At 41.7% G+C, this 22,670-nt stretch overlaps 1 protein-coding gene across 1 annotated transcript in view; it reads left to right on the forward strand.

The window, feature by feature from the left end:
- The first annotated feature begins 1,908 nt into the window (after positions 1–1,908).
- Positions 1,909–22,670, forward strand: part of LOC146989390 (long-chain fatty acid transport protein 2) — a 21,869-nt gene continuing 1,107 nt past the window's right edge. The window contains exons 1-9 of the mRNA XM_085804870.1: positions 1,909–2,422; positions 4,194–4,403; positions 6,389–6,547; positions 13,178–13,302; positions 16,750–16,944; positions 18,660–18,750; positions 19,447–19,645; positions 21,391–21,488; positions 21,593–21,723. Coding sequence (XP_085660996.1) covers positions 1,939–2,422; positions 4,194–4,403; positions 6,389–6,547; positions 13,178–13,302; positions 16,750–16,944; positions 18,660–18,750; positions 19,447–19,645; positions 21,391–21,488; positions 21,593–21,723 — 1,692 coding nt within the window. The 5' untranslated portion in view covers positions 1,909–1,938. The remainder of the gene's footprint in view (positions 2,423–4,193; positions 4,404–6,388; positions 6,548–13,177; positions 13,303–16,749; positions 16,945–18,659; positions 18,751–19,446; positions 19,646–21,390; positions 21,489–21,592; positions 21,724–22,670) is intronic.

A 22,670-nucleotide genomic window follows, 5' to 3' on the forward strand; every position in this document is an offset into this window, starting at 1 on the left:
AGTGAACGACAGTGGAGTGAAGACAAAGAAAAGAGTGACACCTGCAGGAACTGAAAACTGGTTCAGAGGAAAAGAGATAAGACTCCTCCACCTGGAAACTGAGTTAAAGCAGCATAATACAGTTTATTCAGATACTGTACAGTTACAGTTCTGAGGTTGTTTCCTTCAGTATTTCCACTTTTACACACAGGAAAATATAGTTTTCAATCCATTATTTTAAAAATGAAGATACAAATTCCAACATCAACGACCCCTAAATTGACACAAATTAGACCACGGACCCCCATTGGACAAAAGTTTGAAGCAAATGCCAGAAATACACAAATATTTGTTCTGAGACTGAAGAATGTTACATTTTTAGTCATTTTTAGTCAATTAGTTCAAATTAGGGCCAATGGCGTGAATGTTAAATATAATAGAGAAATTTCTGGAAAAAAAGTGGTACAATTTCTCTAAAAACATTTAAACAAGTGCTAAAAAATTTCAAAAAAATATATTTAAAAAGAAAATAGAAAAAATGATGATGATGATGATGATGATGGAAAAAAAGTAAAAATTTCCAGAGAAAAGTGGTAAAAATTTCTCAAAAACTTTATAAATTCTAGAAAAAAGTGGTAAAATTTCTCAAAAAAAAGTTGTTGTTTTTTTTTTTTCTAGAAAAAGTGGTCAGTGGTTTTTAAAGGAAAAGTGGTAACAATTTCTCAAAAAACTTGGTAAAAAGTGGTAAAATTTCAAGAAAAAGTTGGGGACCCCCTTGAACCCCCTCAAGGCCCCCTGGGGGTCCCTGGACCCCACGTTGAGAACCGCTGTGTTAAAGGACGTCACAACCAGTGGAAACAACATCAGATTAATAAACAGTCACTTCTACAGGATGTTTGGTATTTGCAGCTCTGTTGACTGAACCATAAACTGACCCTGGACCAGCGGCTCAGCTGATGAGAGACTGAGCTGCTGCTTGTTTTTCTTTCTTCTACTTCTCCATCTTTAAACTGTGTTAGTTTAAAGTTGAATGCGTTTGGATCAGTTCTGTTTCTCTTCCTCCTTCAGTGAAATAAACAGGATGAAAAACAACAACAAAAAGCTACTGTACATTCACCTCCACTCTGAATGAATTCCTCCACATTCAAACCTCTGACCTTCTCCCCTGACCTCACTCACTTCAGAGGAGATGCCCCGCCCCCTCGGAACAAAATCCCTGTTTGCAGCATTCCCCATCTTACAGTACGGCGGCGCTGCACGTTTTTAACTCGAGCTGTGTGGGATTTACAACCAGAACCAGAACCAGGACCAGGACCAGGGCCAGGACCAGGACCAGGACCAGGACCAGGATGGAGCTGCTTCTGCTCTCGGTGCTTCTCGCCTGTGCTCATCACTCCGCTTCTGCTCAGAACTTTGTGTCCGTAAAAAAATATATTTTTAAAAGAATTCTAGAAAAAAAAAGTGATTTAAAAGGAAAAAATACATAATAATAAAAAAAGAGTGGTCAAAATTTCTCAAAAAAACTTAATAAACTCATAAACAGTCACTTCTACAGGATGTTTGGTATTTGCAGCTCTGTTGACTGAACCATAAACTGACCCTGGACCAGCGGCTCAGCTGATGAGAGACTGAGCTGCTGCTTGTTTTTCTTTCTACTTCTCCATCTTTAAACTGTGTTAATTTAAAGTTGAATGCGTTTGGATCAGTTCTGTTTCTCTTCTTTCCTCAGTGAAATAAACATGAAGAAAAAACAAAAAGCTCCATTCACCTTGAATCCTCCACATTCAAACCTCTGACCTCACTCACTTCAGAGGAGATGCCCCGCCCCCTCGGAACAAAATCCCTGTTTGCAGCATTCCCCATCATCTTACAGCGGCGCTGCACGTTTTTAACTCGAGCTGCAGAACCAGAACCAGGAAAAGGACCAGGACCAGGACCAGGACCAGCATCTGGAGCAGGATGGAGCTGCTGCTGCTGCTCTCGGTGCTTCTCGCCTCTGCGCTCATCACTCCGCTTCTGCTCAGAACTTTGTGTCCCTACGTGTGGATGGACGTCGTGTACTTCGGGGATCTGCTGCGGATCCTGGTGCAGTTCTTGTGGCGGCGCAGGAGGAGACCGCTCTTCTTCGTCCTGGACCGGTTCTTGGAGCAGAGCGCCGCGCGGCCGCACCAAGCCTTCGTGGTGTTTGAGGATCAGACCTTCAGCTTCTCTCAGGCCGACCGCAGGAGCAACCAGCTGGCCAACGCGCTGCGGGCGCAGCCGGGCTACGCGGCCGGAGACACCGTGGCGCTGTTCATGGGCAACGAAGCCGCCTTCCTGTTCACCTGGCTCGGCCTGGCCAAGCTGGGCTCCCCGGCGGCGCTGCTCAACCACAACATCCGCTCCAAGTCGCTGCTGCACTGCTTCAGCTGCTGCGGCGCCAAGGTGCTGGTCGCTGCCGCAGGTCAGACGCTGCTGCTGCAACACAGACACATCAGTCAGCAGTCATTCTGCAGGAAGGAAGGAAAGAAAGAAAGAAAGAAAGGTGGAGATGGGAGGAAAGAAGGAAGAAAGAAAGAAAGAAAGGGGAAGATGGGAGGAAAGAAGGAAGAAAGAAAGAAAGAAAGAAAGAAAGAAAGGGGGAGATGGGAGGAAAGAAGGAAGAAAGAAAGAAAGAAAGAAAGAAAGAAAGAAAGAAAGAAAGGGGAAGATGGGAGGAAAGAAGGAAGAAAGAAAGAAAGAAAGAAAGAAATATGGGAGGAAAGAAGGAAGAAAGAAAGAAAGAAAGAAAGAAGATGGGAGGAAAGAAGGAAGAAAGAAAGAAAGAAAGAAAGGGAAAGATGGGAGGAAAGAAGGAAGAAAGAAAGAAACATCAGTCACCAGTCATTCTGCAGAACTCTTAAACCTTAAAAGGAAGAAAGAAAGAAAGAAAGAAAGAAAGAGAAAGATGGGAGGAAAGAAGGAAGGGGAAAAGGAAGGAAAGATAGAAGGAGAGAGGGAACAGAATGGGTCAATTGGGTCAAAAAGGAAGGAAGAAGTAAGGACGAAGGGAAGGAAAGAAAGATGGAGGGAGGGAACAGATTTGTTCAAGGAAGGAAGAAGAGAAAGAAGGGACAAAAGAAAGATGGAGGGAGAGAGGGAACAGATCAGGTCAATTGGATCAAAAGAGGAAGGAAGAAGAAGGAAGGACGAAGGAAGGACAACAACACAACAACAGGCTGAGTGTTGTTGTGTTGTTGTTGTGTCTTTGTAAAAGTCCAGTAAAGACCCAATCTGTTCCCTCTCTCCTTCTATCTTTCCCTCCTTCTTTCCCTACAAAGTTCTGATTCTGAATAGGTAAAATTACAGAAATAACAGCAACAACTGAATTGATTGAAGACAAAAGACCAAAATAAAGAAGAAACTGTAGTAAAAACAAACAAACATGTACACAATATCTGTAGAGAGCGGTGCAGCAGTGTGTTCAGGTGTGTGCAAGTGGACATGAGTGTAATGTGCGAGTGTAAGGTGAAGTTAAAATGTCAAGGTCTCTGTGGAAAAATGTAGGTTTTCAGTTTTTTTGTGTTTTAGGTGGAAAATTAAGCTTTTATTTTGAAAACGTGCTCAGACTTTTCAGTCAGTTGATGTGTTGAGGTGACAGGAGCAGCTCATAAGACACTCAGACATGTGAACGGTCCTTTTGTTACGAAGGAGTATTAGGGCCAACCCCAAAAAAAAAAAAAACAGCCAAAAATTAAAAAAAATCCGGCGCAAGGGGGAAAAAAAGCCAGGCAAAAAAAAAGAAAAAAATAGCCATTGAGCCATCCGGCATTGAGTCAAAGTTAATCGGCTTTATTGTTCACTTTTGTGGCGCTGCAGAGTTTGGCAGCCTGTCTGTCACTCTGCTGCTGTCATTGAGCCGACAGTCGCTTGTCGCTTTGTTGTGGTACATGGCCATCCTCTGCGTTTTTTTTTTTTTTAACCTGACTTTTTTTTTTCTTGTGCCGGATTTTTTTTTTTTTGCTTACTTTTTTCCCTTGCGCTGTATTTTTTATTTTTTTTTGGCTGTTTTTTTTGGTTTTTTTGGCTGGCCCTAATACTCCTCCTCACTCCTAAACAGTGCAGATTGTCGTCATTGTTTCACACAGTTCACTTATTGACTTATTTATCCTTAAACCTTAACTTTATCCATGATCACACTGATTCATCCCTCTCAGGTTGACTTGAATGTCCTCTGTGCCGTGTGTCTGTCTCAGAGCTGAAGGACGCCGTGGAGGACGTGCTGCCTTCACTGACCCAGCAGGGCGTCACCGTGCTCCTCATGACCAAACACTGCGACACTCCGGGACTCCAGAGCTTCTCCGACAAAGTGGACGAGGCGTCGGACGCTCCGCTCCCTCGCTCGCTCCGATCGCACGTCACCTTCAAGAGTCCTGCTGTTTACATCTACACATCTGGAACCACAGGTACCATGAGAGTCCATGCTACAGAGTTTAAAGGGACATTGTGTAACTTCTCCTGTTATCTATTTACAAAAATCGATTATTCCGTTCTTCAGTCTGTTTTTCATTAACCAGTAATCCCCCCATCAACAAACTGAAGTGTTCCTTTCAGCTCTGAATTGACGTATGGCTAAGCCACGCCCCCAAACGCGATGAGCCAATCACAGTGCACATAGCTAGCCCATACACTCGGACATTCTCTGCTTCCACGTCCACTGAAATGCATTGCAGTCAGTTTTCTCAGTTTTTTCAGTTTGTTTTTATATGTTTTTTCTTGACATTTTAAGTTTAAAATGGTCAAACGGTGTGCATGGGGTACATGCAACTCCCACACTAGGTATCCTGAGAGGCTGGGCCACGGGGTGGATTTTTTTTACCTTTTCCCAAGCCACATCTCAACCGAGAGAAGTGTCTGCTCTGGATAAAGTTATGCAGTAGACCACAACACCAACTAAACGTGGATAAAATGAACAAGGATGTCTACATCTGTTCTAAGTTAAGTCAACAACGTATTTGAGGCAACATATTGTCAGAGATGTTTAGAGGTTAGCCAGTATCACAACTAAGCATAATGCCCGCTAGCTTAATGCTAACGTATAATGTAAAACTCCATAGACAGGCTAACAGAAATTTATTTATTTATTTATTTTTGATTGTTTTTATTTCGTATGAATGACAGACATACATACATACGAAAAGGATAGGTAAGAAGCCAAAGGCTTATGAGGAACCTACCGCCTGATTAGCCCGTCGCTAGCCCGTCGCTATCGGCGTTTCGCGGCAACCGGCAGCCATAGCAGTAAAGCTAAGTGAAGTTTTGGTGACTTCGAGATGATATGTAATCTTTCTGTCTCCAAAAATTATAATTGCCTCCAGTGAAATGTCTCTACTGTGACAGCTGCCATAGCAACTGTCACCGAATGTTGACTGTTTGTCCGAGTGAGTGGAGGGGGCGGGGCTTATCCAGGGGTCAATTAGCCGTTCATACCATTCATATCCCCATGGAGCGGGTAAGCTCGGTGCTGCTGCCATGTGGTGTCTCCATGTTTTTACGTTCAGTGGCAGCGTGACGGTAGGAAACCACGGAAACTCAGCGGAGACACCGGAGCTGTCGGCTCAGGTGGAGGTGGCGTCTGTGAAAAGTCACCGCGGTAACGCAGTGAGGAGGAATGGAGCGTTACACTGATGCTGCATTCACCTGCAGTCGGGCAGACGGCCGTCGCTAACAAACCAGATGTCATTTTAGTCACAGAAGTCCAGAGAAAGACAGTAAAACGTGGGTCAGGTAAACCAGTGGTTCTCAAAATGGGGTCTGGGGACCCCTAGGGGTCCTTGAGAGATCTGAAGGGGGTCCCCAATTTATTTCTTGAAAATTTACAAAAAGTTTTTTTTTTGGTTTGTTTTTTAATTTTACCACTTTTTCTAGATTTTTTTTGTTTTTGGAGAAATTGGACCACTTTTTTCCAGAAATTTCTCTATAATATTTCCAAAAATTCACGCCATTGGCCCTAATTTAAAAGTATAAAAAAGTAATGTTCTTCAGTCTCAGAACAAATATTTGTGTATTTCTGGTGTTTACTTCTAAATTTGGTCCAATGGGGGTCCGTGGTCTAATTTGTGTCAATTTAGGGGTCCTTGATGTACAAAAGGTTGAGAACCACTGAGGTAAACAATACCACATCGCCATGACAACATATTGTCACGTGTATTGTTTTGCCTCGTGCTGACGGACCACTTGTTTACATAGAGGCTTGTTTATGCCGTTACGTGCAGCGGCTGTCGTCCGTCTGACGTCTGCCCGATATCACGTGAATGCAGCATGAAAAATACGATTGAGTTGCTTGCGATATACAACCGCAACGCTAGATGGGATGAATTCCTACACAATGTACCTTTAATGGGATTTAAAACACAGCACAGTGTCCTGAGGTTGTGTCTGTGTCTCTCAGGTCTCCCTAAGGCGGCGGTGGTCGATCAGACCCGCCTCCTCACGGCTCTGGCTGTTCTATCCTCCAACGGTGTCACATCTGGTGACGCCATCTACGTCAACCTGCCTCTGTACCACACAGCTGGATTCGTCATCGGCTTCATCGGCTCCATTGAAACGGGTGAGACGACGACCAAGTTCTAGTTTAGACTAGGGATGTGCACGGTTACCCGAGTACCCGGGTACCCGAGTAGGCAATCTGCTATCTGGTTATGAATTTATTATCCGGTTAACCAGGATTAAAAAAACGCCACATTAGAACGCAGTCTAGCGTCGGATCACACTGCATTATCATGCCATGGTTCGGCTTTTTGTAGTGTTAAACAGTTTCGGATCAAGCAACGTGATTTTCTGCTGTGTAAAAGCGTTTTGGATCGAGCCTCGGACTTTCAAACCTTTTACAATAATCTGTGGTGGTTCCCTCGGCGTAAACCGTCGGAAGGGAGACGACAGGTGTCATCAAGTCTGTTAGAAAATCTGCTTTCAGTTTACAAACATTCTGAAACCTTCCCAGTTATTTCCTGAAACGATGCGAGGCAGAGAGGACCGAAGGCACCAAAATGTAGTGGACTAATAGATAAGCACCGCTAATGATTTTAAAAAAAGAAAAAAAAGTTTTCTCCTCCGAGGCAGCCGCGGCATAAATGCGCTGTGCTCAGAGCGCATGCAGCGCATTTATTCCCCGGCATAAAGATGCACATATGCCCCATATGTGCATCTTAAACTCCATCTCTACTCTTATTATCCACCTGATATTTTGTCTGACGACGCTGTGTGTCAGTAATGCGGACTGTCTGACGGAGAAAGAGCATTTATGCACCGGCTGCGCTCTGTCCGTCAGACATGACGTCATTTTATTTTTTATTACAGTATTCGGTTACCCGGGTACGACATGGTTAGGATACTCGGTTAGAAAATTATTCGAAATGCCCATCCCTAGTTTAGACACCTGGAAAGAGTTTGTTTTATTGATTTAATCAGGATTTGTTCATCGTGTACAGTGGTTGTTGTTGTTGTTTGTTTGTTAGTTAGTTAGTTTAGTATATTGAAACAGGACAGTGTACATTACCATTAGTCAATTGAAAAAAAAACAATGAAAAGATGGTTGTACCAGATTTAGCTCTCAGGCTAATTTCCATCTGTTGTCCCGACACTCACAATACAAAACACAATAAAATACAGATGCAAAAGAATACACAACACAGTGCAATACAGAAAAGGCCCAAGACATAGAAAGACACAGGTAAACACAAAGGCCGACACATTGAAAACACATACATCTCCTCATTCTAAAGGTAGGATCACAGAACAGGAGGCTGTTGTTGGTGTTGGTGTTCATGTCACTGTGTATCTGAGTGCAGTGAACCCACAGAACAAGTGAAGACAGGTTTTATTATTACATGGAATGTGAAGGATTGGTACAGTGGCCCTGAGGGCTCAAAGCACTGCAGCTTAAAGGATCCATCACCTGAAAATCACTTTTTTTCAGGTTATTGCGTGTATAACTCAATCTTCTCTGTCACTGACAATAGCTGACATGTTTTCCGGGCAAATAACTTCACTCTCGCCTCCTCCCCCTTGTAGTCTACTTGCCAACAATGAGTACCCGGAAATGTTGAGTACCCCAAAGTTTTATGTTAGAAATATATAGTATGGGTCCCCAGTATTCAGAAACAGCCGGATGCTAACTTGTATATATTGGGCAATTAGCATAACAGACATAATTAGCATAAATTAGCATAATTGCCTATATGGGCAATATTTCAACAAAATTGACTTGGCTGATCTGGGCAATATTAGTGTGGTTTTAGGGGTTATTGATGATGCTGAATCCATTTCTGACATTTTCAAAATTCAAAATGGCTGTCTAAACTGGAAGTGACCGGTTTGAAATCCATCAAAATCGGCCCACTGGCGGTTAAAATCTGGTCACTTCGCTCTGATGTTTTTCGGAGAGAGTGAAACTCCACCTGTGGAGCAACGACCGCGACATCACAGAGGCAGCAGCCGGTCTGCTGACGTGCTCGGCCGGCCACAACTACATCCACACCGCGGCGGACAAAACGTTCGTTAATTAACTTACCCGCAGGCTTTTAGAGGTTTACCATCGGCTGGTTAACTTCTTTTTAGGATATAAATGCTGGTCTCATTGATGAAATCTAACAATTGTGGCAGTTTGTTTGAATGAAAAGTGAAGCTTCCTGTGTGTACTGGACAGAGGAGTGGCGCTGCCTGGTATGCCTATGTACAGAAATCACCACATTTACATCAATAAATACATGTTTTACAATGAACCGATCAGCCTGCATTACATTTTATTTATTTATATATCCACCTTTTTCTGAACGTCAAAAACGTAAGCCCTTTGCTCTTCCGGTGGAATTTTATATACGTTTCCATGGTTTCAGTGGTCGCGGTAAATGCATGGAATTTTTTTTTTTCAATGACAAGCTGTAAAACAAGATCGCGTGTTCTTCTCGCGAGAGCAAAATTGGCTACACAAATAGGGATAAATAAAGGTGAATGTTGCATATTATTTCTCAAAAATGTGCATTTAAGACCCTTTCAACACCTAAAACCAATATAAATACCAGGTGATGGATCCTTTAAACCAACACTAAGTAACTTTTCAACCTTCAAAATATTTTAAAATATTTTTAAATATTTTTAAACTTTTGTGATGATACATCGACTTACAACAAGTTGAATGACACCTCTGTCGTGGTCTGAGGGGGTCTGTATCTCTTTCTCTGGCACTAAGCAACTTTGAGGAGCATGGTAGGAACCCTGCTCTCACTTTACTTTCACTTTCACTTTTGCGAGTCACAACAAGGAGGGAACAGGCAAAACGGCACTTTAGCAATGGATTATGTTTTTGTTTTCACTTTGAAATGATCCACTGGAAACAGAAACTTAGTTTTGATGTCTTCTGTTAATTTTAATGCAGGATATTTACAGGGCTTCACGCTAGTGCTCATGGGAAATGGAGTCTTCCTTCAGGCAAAACACTACCGCTTTGGTCCACAGGCGCCGCCAAACTCAACCAAAACTGAAAGTTCTTTAGTACTGCTTTAAGAAAACACCTGCAAATACACAAAGGTGCTGCAAAAACTCCAGACACAACAGGAAGTGTTTCTGGGGACACAGTAAAGTGACGGACCAGTCACGATAAAGTGAAGGACCGGTCTGGGACACGATAAAGCGAAGGACCAGTCACGATAAAGCGAGGGACCGGTCACGATAAAGCGAAGGACCAGTCACAATAAAGCGAGGGACCGGTCACGATAAAGCGAAGGACCAGTCACGATAAGATAAAGTGCGGGACCGGTCACGATAAAGCGAGGAACCAATCACGATAAAGTGAGGGACCGGTCACGATAAAGCGAAGGACCGGTCACTATAAAGCGAAGGACCAGTCACGATAAAGCAAGGGACCAGTCACGATAAAGCGAGGGACCAGTCACGATAAAGAGAGGGACCAGTCATGATAAAGAGAGGGACCAGTCATGATAAAGCGAGGGACCAGTCACGATAAGGGAAGGACCAGTCACGATAAAGCGAAGGACCAGTCACGATAAAGAGAGGGACCAGTCATGATAAAGCGAGAGACCAGTCACGATAAAGCGAAGGACCAGTCACGATAAAGAGAGGGACCAGTCACGATAAAGCGAAGGACCAGTCACGGACCAGTCACGATAAAGCGAGGGACCAGTCACGATAAAGCGAAGGACCAGTCACTATAAAGTGAAGGACCAGTCACGGACCAGTCACGATAAAGAGAGGGACCAGTCACGATAAAGCGAGGGACCAGTCACGGGCCAGTCACGATAAAGCGAGGGACTAGTCACGAAAAAGCGAAGGACCCGTCATGGGCCAGTCACGATAAAGCGAGGGACCAGTCACGATAAAGCGAGGGACCAGTCACGATAAAGCTAGGGACCAGTCATGATAAAGCGAAGGACAGAAAGACACAGGTAAACACAAAGGCCGACACATTGAAAACACATACATCTCAGGATCACAGAACAGGAGGCTGTTGTTGGTGTTGGTGTTCATGTCACTGTGTATCTGAGTGCAGTGAACCCACAGAACAAGTGAAGACGGGTTATATTATTACATGGAATGTGAAGGATTGGTACGGTGGCCCTGAAGGCTCAAAGCACTACAGCTTAAGAAAACACCTGCAAATACACAAAGGTGCTGCAAAAACTCCAGACACAACAGGAAGTGTTTCTGGGGACACAGTAAAGTGACGGACCAGTCACGATAAAGTGAAGGACCGGTCTGGGACACGATAAAGCGAAGGACCAGTCACGATAAAGCGAGGGACCGGTCACGATAAAGCGAAGGACCAGTCACGATAAAGTGAAGGACCGGTCACTATAAAGCGAAGGACCAGTCACGATAAAGCGAGGGACCAGTCACTATAAAGCGAAGGACCAGTCACGATAAAGCGAAGGAACAGTCTGGGACACGATAAAGCGAAGGACCAGTCACGATAAAGAGAGGGACCAGTCATGATAAAGCGAGGGACCAGTCACGATAAAGCGAAGGACCAGTCACGGGCCAGTCACGATAAAGAGAGGGACCAGTCACGATAAAGCTAGGGACCAGTCATGATAAAGCGAAGGACCAGTCACGGACCAGTCAAGATAAAGCGAGGGACCAGTCACGATAAAGCGAAGGACCAGTCACGATAAAGCAAAGGACCAGTCACGATAAAGCGAAGGACCAGTCACGGACCAGTCACGATAAAGCGAAGGACCAGTCACGATAAAGCAAGGGACCAGTCACGATAAAGCGAAGGACCAGTCACGATAAAGCGAAGGACCAGTCACGGACCAGTCACGATAAAGCGAAGGACCAGTCACAGACCAGTCACGATAAAGCGAGGGACCAGTCACGATAAAGCGAAGGACCAGTCACGATAAAGCGAGGGACCGGTCTGGGACACGATAAAGCGAGGGACCAGTCACGATAAAGCGAAGGACCAGTCACGGACCAGTCACGATAAAGCGAGGGACCAGTCACGATAAAGCGAAGGACCAGTCACGATAAAGCGAGGGACCGGTCTGGGACACGATAAAGCGAGGGACCAGTCACGATAAAGCGAAGGACCAGTCACGGACCAGTCACGATAAAGCGAGGGACCAGTCACGATAAAGCGAAGGACCAGTCCCGGACCAGTCACGATAAAGCAAGGGACCAGTCACGATAAAGCGAAGGACCAGTCACGGGCCAGTCACGATAAAGCGAGGGACCAGTCACGATAAAGCGAAGGACCAGTCCCGGACCAGTCACGATAAAGCGAAGGACTAGTCACGATAAAGCGAAGGACCAGTCACGGACCAGTCACGATAAAGCAAGGGACCAGTCACGATAAAGCGAAGGACCAGTCACGGACCAGTCACGATAAAGCGAAGGACCAGTCACGATAAAGTGAGGGACCAGTCACGATAAATCGAAGGACCAGTCACGATAAAGCGAGGGACCGGTCTGGGACACGATAAAGAGAGGGACCGGTCACGATAAAGTGAGGTACTGGTCTGGGACACGATAAAGAGAGGGACCGGTCACGATTAAGTGAGGGACCGGTCACGGACCAGTCACGATAAAGAGAGGGACCTTTCTTCTTATTCGCTGTAGAAGTAAAGTTGTGCAGACAGCTTCCTGTTAGTGTGTTTGACAATAAGCTGAGTTTGTTTGTCAATATCACATGATTCACATGGTATTGATCACATTGATCATGTTAGCTTAGCATTAGCCGTCCCTCACTTGAATTGTCTCTTTTTCTCTTCCTAGTTATTCTTTTTATAGAGACATGATTGATTTCTCTGACTGTGTGACGTGTTGATGATAATGAAGCTGCTCTGTGCATGTTGATTAACTTCCTGTGGTTCCTGACAGAAGAACCTGATCCTCAACCGTCATGAGGCACGTCCCTCCTCCTCCTCCTTCCTCCTCCTCCTCCTCCTCCTCCTCCTCCTCCTCCTCCTCCTCCTCCTCCTCCTCCTCCTCCTCCTCCTCCTCCTCCTCCTCCTCGCTGCCCCTGGGAAACCAAAGAGAAAGAGTCTTTTGTCAGAGTGAAGCAGTAATCTGAACAGAGCCGGGTCAGACAAGACCAGATTACCTCCACTCTCTAAATGCTTTTCTCCAAATAGGCCAAAGTTCACACTGCTCTAATATGTCGCACGCACACACATTACACAGACCTGCAGCTAAATGGCAGATTGACATGTTTACTTGGAAGTATTCAAGTCCAACACAAAGAACAGTGGAGAAATAAATTGGAATATTTAACTTTGCAAACATCTGAAATTTACTGGTCAATGGGTGATAATTAAAATGTCTGTCAGCTGTTTGTATAGATAGATAGATAGATAGATAGATAGATAGATAGATAGATAGACAGACTTTATTGATCCCAAGCTGGGAAATGACAGTGCAGCAGCAGCAGCAGCATTACACAGACACACAGTGACGATAACAACATATAGTATAAGAATATAAAGAATAAGAATATAAACTATACATAATAGAATAGTAAAATATAAAGAACAAACTATACATACTAAAATAGCAATGGCAAATAAAATAAAATGTGATGTACAAAAGTATATACAACAACAGATAAAGACAGAATATTATAAATTGTGAACATGAAAAGTGAATCTGGATCAGCTCTCTCTGTTTGGGTCACAGTCACATTATTTATGTGTATGTTTGTTTGTTTGTTTCTCTTATTTTGAAGGGTCAACTATTATTCTGAAGAGGAAGTTTTCTGCGTCTCAGTTTTGGGACGACTGCAGGAGACACAACGTGACGGTGATCCAGTACATCGGAGAGGTGATGCGCTACCTGTGCAGCTCCCCGCAGGTGAAGCTCAGCGCCTCCAAAATAAAACACCAAACAGTGTGTAGTCTCAGTTTTACAGATAAAGGAACTCTGAAGACTGATGACAATATTTTATAACTTTTAAAAGAGAATTCTGGTCATTTTTGACATCAGGACAGTGATTTAGGGGTAAAAAATGACTGGAATTCTCCTTTAAGTTGCAGATCCTTTTGATTTAAAGCCCCTGTACGGAGCTTTTAACTGGATACGCAAAAGTCTCTCTGGTTTCTGCTGATGTGTCTCTGTTATCTACAACAGCAAATGAGCCCATCAGTGTGAAGATACGCTATTTCTAAGTCGTCTAATTCTATACGTCTGGAAGGCATGGTCGGGTTGGACCACTGACCAAACCATACCAATAGATACATTACGCTGCTAAAAAAAAAGAAGAAACAAGTCCCGTCATCTTTCCGACATTTCCAAAACAAATCTACACTGCAAAAACTCAAATAACTTACCAAGAATATTTGTCTTATTTCTAGTCAAAACAAATCTAATTCTACTTAAAATAAGACTCATCACATTAAAAAGTAGCTTGTTTTCAGCCAGTTTTTACTTCTTTCAAGCATATTTTCACTTGAAATACGTCGAAAAATCTGACAGTGGATCAAGTTTTTCTTCCTTATTACAAGCACAAAAAACTTCGTTTCACTGGCAGATTTTTCTACTTATTTCAAGTGAATATTGGTTTGAAACAAGTGAAAATGATCTAAAAACAAGTTAATTTTTAGGTGATGAGTCTTATTTTAAGTGGAAAGAGGTTAGTTTTGACTAGAAATTAGACATTTCGACAAGAAATAAGACAAATATTCTTGGAAAGATTTTGAGTTTTTGCAGTGTAGGCCTACATGTGCCGGCCAGACAGAAGTCTTCATGACAGTGGGAAATGCAGTCTTCATTCCGCCGCTTTCGTCCACAGGGGCCGCCAAAATCAACACTAAATGAAAAGTCTGTACAGGGGCTTTAATAACTTTTACTTATTTCTGGTCTTTGTCTTGATTTTGTGAAGACGCCTCTGCAGCAGCAGCGTCTTCACCGTGTCACAGTCAGTTACTGAAACCTAAACCAGGGCCAGAGTGTCAGGAGGTTAATGTGACTCAGGGCAGATTTAGGACAGAATTAAACCGCACTATTACTGAAAGATAATAAAATGAAACTGATATGTTTCGTCACCGTCGTCCACATTGGAAATATTTCTCTAATGCGTCGACAGCCTCGTTTATTAACCTTTATCTAGTAGTAATTGGTTTGCCAGTTTAGTTTTGATAACTGGAGATAATCCAGTTGAAACAGGCTGCAGACCGGATCTTTGGCTGGGTGTGTGTGTGTGTGTGTGTGTTCACAGTGTTGCAGACAGCTGCACACACACACACACACACACACACACACACACACACACACTTATCTCCTGTACATTCCTGCAGAGCTGCACAGCTGGCTTACCAAAATAGAAAATGTTAAATCTCAACTATCATGTTCCAGCCCTTTTGCGTCATTATCTGCAGGGGTTCGAACGGCAGGAAACTTTATCGATACACAGACATTTTTGACATTTTTTTTTACTGCTATAACAAATATTTCAAGATTGAAGGATATGTAACGGCCGCATACTTTTAGATATCCGTGTTTGAAGACGCACGTCTGTGCTGAGTTGAGGGGGACTGTAAACATCTCGTCTACATGTATGGCCATTGACAGTGTCCGGTTGCATCACATGAAGCTCGGTGTCGCGTTACTGCGTGACGAGCTGCTGCTCTGTATCTGGTCTCCTCTAGGAATAGATGCTGGCCTTTACTCAGGAAGACCATATCAAGTAACTTGGCCAGTTCCTCTCCCTGTTCTAGTGTAAACTGTAAAACCTCCAGGTTCACTGTCATTCCTGTAAGACAGTGGTTCTCAACTGGTGGGTCGGGACCCAAAAGTGGGTCGCGGACAGCTGGTCAAAAAAGTAATAATATTTAATGGCCATCTGATGTTGGACATGTCTTTTATTTTGAAAAATAACTTATTTTGAAAGGCACGCGTCACGTGAACACATGCAGTTGTAATGCTCCTCCTCAGTTTCTTATTATTTGCTCCATTTGCTCTGAATGCAAAGATATCAGTTTCTTATTAATGTGGCCTGAATGCAGTGAATCTTGATTTGTTTTGTGGGTCTTTATTTTGTGCAATTTGATATTTATTCACTTTTGTGAACATGCTCTGAATGCAGAGATGCATCAGAAGTCAAATATATCGTTTTGTTGGTCTCCATTTTGTGCAGTTTGATATTTTTTTATCAGTTTCATTCATGTGCTCTGAAATGCACTTTGCTCAATAAAGAGCAAAATTAGTTTTTAAAGGCTTAAAAAAAATTCTTGGTTTGAATTCTATAAAAGTGGGTCACGATTTAATGACCATGGGAAAATGTGGAGCCCAGAGTGAGACTAGTGGAGAACCCCTGCTGTAAGTGACGTTAGCGGCGTAGCTACGATACGAGCGTCGGTGTTGTTTCTACAGACACAGAGAGTCGGAGGGAAATAGTTTGTAATGTGGAGGTTTCACATCAACGGGGATCAGTCGACTCGTACGTCGACAGAGATGTGTCTGATGCTGATTACACTACAAAAACTCAAATATCTTACCAAGAATATTTGTCTCAATATTTGTCAAAATGTCATTTCTAGTAAAAAACAAATCTCATTCTACTTAAAATAAGACTCATCACATAAAAAGCAGCTTGTTTTTATACACTTTTTTACTTCTTTCAAGGATATTTTCACTTGAAATAAGTAGAAAAATCTGATAGTGGATCAAGTTTTTCTTTCTTATTACAAGCACAAAAAACTTGCTTTCACTGGCAGATTTTTCTACTTATTTCAAGTGAAAATTAGTTTGAAACAAGTGAAAATGATCTAAAAACAAGTTAATTTTTAAGGTGATAAGTCTTAGTTTAAGTGGAAAGAGATTAGTTTTGACTAGAAATGAGACATTTTGACAAGAAATAAGACAAATATTCTTGGACAGATTTTGAGTCCAAGAACACATACCCCACTCGTCACCTAAAAATCAACTTGTTTTTAGATCATTTTCACTTGTTTCAAACAAATTTTCAATTGAAATAAGTAGAAAAATCTGCCAGTGAAAGCAAGTTTTTTGTGCTTGTAATAAGAAAGAAAAACTTGCTCCACTTTCAGATTTTTCTACTTATTTCAAGTGAAAATCTGCTTGAAAGAAGTAAAAAGTATCTAAAAACAAGCTACTTTTTAATGTGATGAGTCTTATTTTAAGTAGAATGAGATTTGTTTTGACTAGAGGTTTTTGCAGTGTAGTGTTAGTATCAGTTTCTATATTCTGATGTGATTAGAAGCCGTGCACTTCATTTATTTATCTCTGTAAATTCTTTCAAAATGTGTTTATTTTTTATCTTTTCCATGTCGAACGATGCAGAGAGAAAACGACAGAGATCACAAAGTGCGGCTGGCGATCGGTAACGGAGTCAGAGCCGATGTGTGGAGAGAGTTCCTCCGTCGCTTCGGGAACATTCAGGTCCGAGAGTTTTACGCCTCCACCGAGGGAAACGTGGGATTTCTCAACTATGCGGGAAAAATCGGAGCCATTGGACGCGTCAACTTCTTCCACCGGGTGAGAATGAGATCATCTAAAGCCTCAGTGTTGCTGTTCACTGGCTTTGACTCATCACAGTGTGTAGTTGACCCCGACTCACCCTCCAGCCGGTCTCTGAGCTTCCATCGGCCTCTCATGGTCGGACAGGGAACAGCTGCTGCTTGAGCCGGAGGAGCAGGAAGTGTGACTGAAAACTGTGAGAAAAAAGTCTGCACTGCAAAAAACTCAAAATCTTACCAAGAATATTTGTCTTATTTCTAGTTAAAATGTCATTTCTAGTCAAAACAAATCAATTTATACTAAAAATAAGACTCGTCACATTAAAAAGTAGCTTGTTTTTTAGACACTTTTTGCTTTTTTCAAGCAAATTTTCACTTGAAATAAGTAGAAAAATCTGATAGTGGAGCAAGTTTTTCTTTCTTATTACAAGCACAAAAAACTTGCTTTCACTGGCAGATTTTTCTACTTATTTCAATTGAAAATTAATTTGAAACAAGTGAAAATTATCTAAAAACAAGTTCATTTTTAGGTGATGAGTCTTATTTTAAGTGGAAAGAGATTGAGACATTTTGACAAGAAATAAGTGTGTAAAGTGACGTTGAGTTGAGATTATTATTTCACAGAGACACCAAGTTGAAGAGTGAGATTCCTGCAGCTGCTGTTTATATTCATGGCTTTAATATCTGATTATAACTGTTGCAGAGGTGAAGTGAAACTTTAGCAGAAGGCAGAGAGAGTTGGTGTTATTGACTCATATGAAACATGTTTTTCTACTTTTTTATCAATAGAGATAAATTACTGCAGGAATCAGAGAAGAGTGAGGTCGTAGTCTTTTTACATTTATTTACAACTTTGCTCTACAAGTTGCATTTTCATCTAAAAAGTTCTCTGAGCTTCTTGCAGACAAATCAAATTAACTTAACTTTTATATTTATCTTGGTTGTTCCACGTGTTAAAATGAACTTTACTCTTTATTCTTTATTCTTATCCCCATTAGCTGCCACTAAGTATTATAAAACATGACATATCGCATACAGTATAATAAATAGATTATCAGTTATCTGATCCAACGAGTCAATTTAAAAACAGTTTCATGACAAAAACGAGACAAATCACATAGAATAGATGTCAGATATCTGATCCAACAAGTCTAATTACAAACATTTACATGACAAAGTCCACAAATAATCATTCATTAATATCTGGTTCCCTTCATAGTAAGTGCAGTTGCTCATTTCAGTTACAATAATCTCTCTAAACTTGCGTCTGTCCTGGGTTTTTGTTTTGCAGTGTAACTTTAGCAGCCTGTCTAGCTGTGTGACTGGTGTGTTGATCTCTCACATAAATGATCTGAGAGTGTAGATCATTTTACTGTAACAGATATTTCACTCTAAGCCATCGGTTCCATCAGGTGAAATGGTAAAAAAGCCTTTTTTTCCCCTTTTTTCTCGGTAGCTAACGCTGCTGATAACACACATACACAACAGGGAGCGTGCACAGTGCATAGTTCAAGTACTGCAGAAGAATAGGAAACTGGATGTTTGTCATAAAAGACTAAACCGACTGAACAACAATAAAGTATAAAACATGTTTTCAAAAACATACAAACTAAAACTTAATGATCTTAAATTAGAACTGGCTCCTGTTAAAGTGTTTTATTCTGTTGTTGTTGTTGTTGTTGTTGTGAAGATGAACTGTGTAAACACCAGCGATGCGTTCACTGTCTCCTGCAGAAGCTGTTTCCTTACACTCTCCTCAAGTACGACACAGAGCGAGACGAACCGGTCCGAGGCGCCGACGGTCTGTGTGTGGAGGCGCCCAGAGGTGAAGAGACACACAACCACATTTATATACATGCAGTTCATAGAGATTTAAAGGAATAGTTCACCAAAAAATTAAAATTCAGTCATTATTGACTCCCCCTCATGCTGATGAATACTCCGGAGTAGTTTTTTATTCCTCAAAGTGCATCTGGAGATCCGGGAGGCCGGTTCATACGTAGTCCAACCAAAACTTTATATGAGAGTAACAGGGCCCGACACAAAAACGTCCATAAAACTACACAACAACCATTTAATATTCCTCCACACTGCTCGTCCACTGAGAAATTTTACCTGTTTCTTCTCAATTTTTCTTTTTTACTTGGTTTTTTTTTTCAAGAAATTTGACCCCTTTTTGTATTACTGTTTGCCCCTTTTTTGAAAGAGAAATTGTACCACATTTTTCTAAATTTTTTTGCGAAATCTTATCACTTTTTTAGAAATTTTACCAGTTTTTCTCAATTTTTTAAAAACCTTTTTTTTTTTTTTCCAACGAAAACTTCATATGAGAGTAATAGGGCCCGACACAAAAACGTCCATAAAACCGCACAACAACCATTTAATATTCCTCCACACTGCTCGTCCACTGCAATCCAAGTGTCCTGAAGGGAGATAGTCCAGAGTTTACTGGAAAGAAAATTCAATCCAGGACTGTTTAGGCTGTAAAAATGTCCTAAATGAGGTTGTTTCTTCTCTCCAGGTGAGACGGGCCTGTTGGTGTCAAAGATCACCGGCATCGCTCCGTTCGCCGGCTACGCTCGGAGCTCGGAGCAGACGGAGAGGAAGCGGCTGCGAGACGTCCTGAAGAGAGGAGACGTGTTCTTCAACAGCGGAGACCTGATGAGGATCGACCACGACAACTTCATCTACTTCCAGGACCGAGTAGGTGACACCTTCAGGTACAGAGCAGCAGCGCTGGTGAATCCATGAAGCTGTGGATCGTACGCAATCAATCCCTACACTGCAAAAATTCAAAAGCTTACCAAGAATATTTGTTTTATTTCTAGTCAAAATGTAATTTCTAGTCAAAACTCATCTCTTTCCACTTAAAATAAGACTCGTCAGATATGGAACAAAAGAATTTAAAGCTTTTAACAAGAACAATTCTGTAAATGTGTTTAAGTAGCCTATGTAAAGCTTGAAATATCAATAAAGACATTTGTTCAAAAAAAAAAAAAAAATAAGACTCGTCACATTTAAAAAGTAGCTTGTTTTTAGACACTTTTTACTTTTTTCAAGCAAATTTTCCACTTTGAAAAAGTAGAAAAATCTGATAGTGGAGCAAGTTTTTCTTTCTTATTACAAGCACAAAAAACTTGCTTTCACTGGCAGATTTTTCTACTTATTTCAATTGAAAATTAGTTTGAAACAAGTGAAAATGATCTAAAAACAAGTTAATTTTTAGGTGATGAGTCTTATTTGAAGTGGAAAGAGTTTAGTTTTGACTAGAAATGAGACATTTTGACAAGAAATAAGGCAAGGCATCTTTATTTATATAGCGCATTTCATACCAAGGCAACTCAATGTGCTTTACATAAAGACAAAACATTAAAAAAAGAAGCATAAGACAGAATAAAAACAGAGTTAAAAGCAAGAGCAAATAAAAGTAAAATAAGACAAATATTCTTGGAAAGATTTTGAGTTTTTGCAGTGTAATGAATAACAACTGGTTTAATTATTGTCATGTTAAAACTGGAAGGAATGAGCTGGAGAAGTAACATCTGTTTCTGAGGGTCTGTTGAATCTTTATAGCTTTTTAGGAACTGGTTAAGATTTATTAATCAAAGTTAAACAAACATATAACATCATAAAACATGATAAAAGTTAATAAAATATCAAACCAAAGGGTAAATGTGGTATTGTTAGTCTTGTATAGTTTCACTGTTTAGTTTGCATGTTCTGCAAGCTTCATATTCTCTATAGACGCCTTTGTTGTTGCCCACCCAAAGATGACATCATAGTAACACCTCTGATCAGTAAACTCTGAAGTTTCCTGCACCAAAAACTTTGAAGTTTTAAAGGGATAGTTCAACATTTTGGCAAATTGGCCCATTGCCATAATCCCTATAGTCATAGCAGTAGGTTCGTTACCTTTAATTGTCGGTGCAAGCTATTTTTAGAACGGCGGAGCAGAGCTGTGAGCTGCTCAGAGCTACGCTACGGAGGCTCATTATGGGATTTCTTGGTTTCCCTCATCAAACTCATCAAATGAGCTATGAGATAATAACACAACGTTACCACACAGAGTTGTTTTAGAGGGAAATTCACGCAAAACCGCTGATGTGCGTTGCCTTCAGGGACAGTTTTTCATCATCAGTCTCTGTATTTCCCTCTAAAACAACTCGGTAACGTTGTGTTATTATCTCATAGCGTGGTGAATGTGCAGCTCACAACTTGTCCACCAGAGCGTTGTGGAGTTGTTGGATTGTGTATTTGATGAGTTTGATGAGGGAAACCGAGAAATCCCATAATCAGCCTCCGTAGCGTAGCTCTGAGCAGCTCACGGCTCTGCTCCGCCGTTCTAAAAATAGCTTGCACCGACAATTAAAGGTAACGAACCTACTGCTATGACTAAAGGGATTATGGCAATGGGCCGATTTGACAAAATGTTGAACTATCCCTTTATTGATCTGTCCACACGCAGGTGGAAAGGTGAGAACGTGGCTACGACCGAGGTCTCTGACATCTTGACCATGAGTGAATGTCTGAAAGAAGCCAACGTTTACGGCGTCCAGGTTCCAGGTGACGCTCGTCGTTTCGTCCTCTTCAACACATCAGAGCTTTATTCTATAATCACAGATCAATAACTTGTGGTTTTTATCTTGTCTGTTGTTTTCCCGCCGTAGGACACGAGGGCCGTGTGGGGATGGCAGCGGTCACGGTGAAGGAAGGAGCTCAGTTTGATGGACGACAGATATACGATCATGTGGTCGGCTACCTGCCCTCGTACGCCCGGCCTCGCTTCATACGGATACAGGTCATTCAACTTCACACACAAACACACACACACACACACACACACACACACCAGAGATTCTGGGCTATTTTCCTTTCTTAATGTTTCTTCCTTCAGAATAGTGGAAAGAAATGATAGAAAATCCACATTAAGGTTTTTATTTTACTTCATTTTGTCTCTTTCGTCTGTAATTTTCTCCTAAATTCACTAAAAGTTAAAGGGATAGTTCACCCAAAATTGAAATTTCACTCATTATCTCCTCACCCTCATGTGGACTAAGGGCTGGGAGAAGTTTCAGAGTCCTCAGTGGCTTCTCTGAGTTACGAGGGGGTCCGCGCAGCAGTATTTGTCCATATAATGGTTGTCAATGGATACCAGCTTTCTTCGTCCAAAAAGACACACCAGAAAACATCCAAATACCTCCATGCTGCTCGTATGTAATGTCCCTCTTGTATTGAAGCCCCGAAATGCGAACTTGTCCCGAAAAAAATTAAATAAATCTGTATTTCAAGCTTGTTTGTAGCGGAAGCTCCCAGTGTTTCAGTTCACTGCTCTTCCTGTGTCACTGGCGGAACAATTTCTCATGTCGGGGCTTCAATACAAGAGGGACATTACAGACGAGCAGTATGGAGGTATTTGGATGTTTTTTGGTGTGTCTTTTTGTTACGAAGAAAGTTGGTATCCATTCACAACCATTATATGGACAAATACTGCTATGCGGACCCCCCCGTAACTCAGAGAAGGGACGGAGGACTCTGAAAATTCTCACAGCCCTTAGTCCACATAAGGGTAGATAATGAGTGAAATTTGAATTTTGGGTGAACTATCCCTTCAAGGTTTTTATTTTACTTAATTTTGTCTCTTTCATCAGTAGATTTCTCCTAAACTCACCAGGAGTTAGTCTGAGCCATGTCATGTCAGGTGTCATTGTAAAGCTCTCTCTCTCCTGAACAATGATGTCATTTCCT

Source organism: Trachurus japonicus, chromosome 3 (assembly GCF_045865225.1).
Source record: "Trachurus japonicus isolate A0001 chromosome 3, Traja_1.0".
Classification (NCBI taxonomy): domain Eukaryota; kingdom Metazoa; phylum Chordata; class Actinopteri; order Carangiformes; family Carangidae; genus Trachurus; species Trachurus japonicus.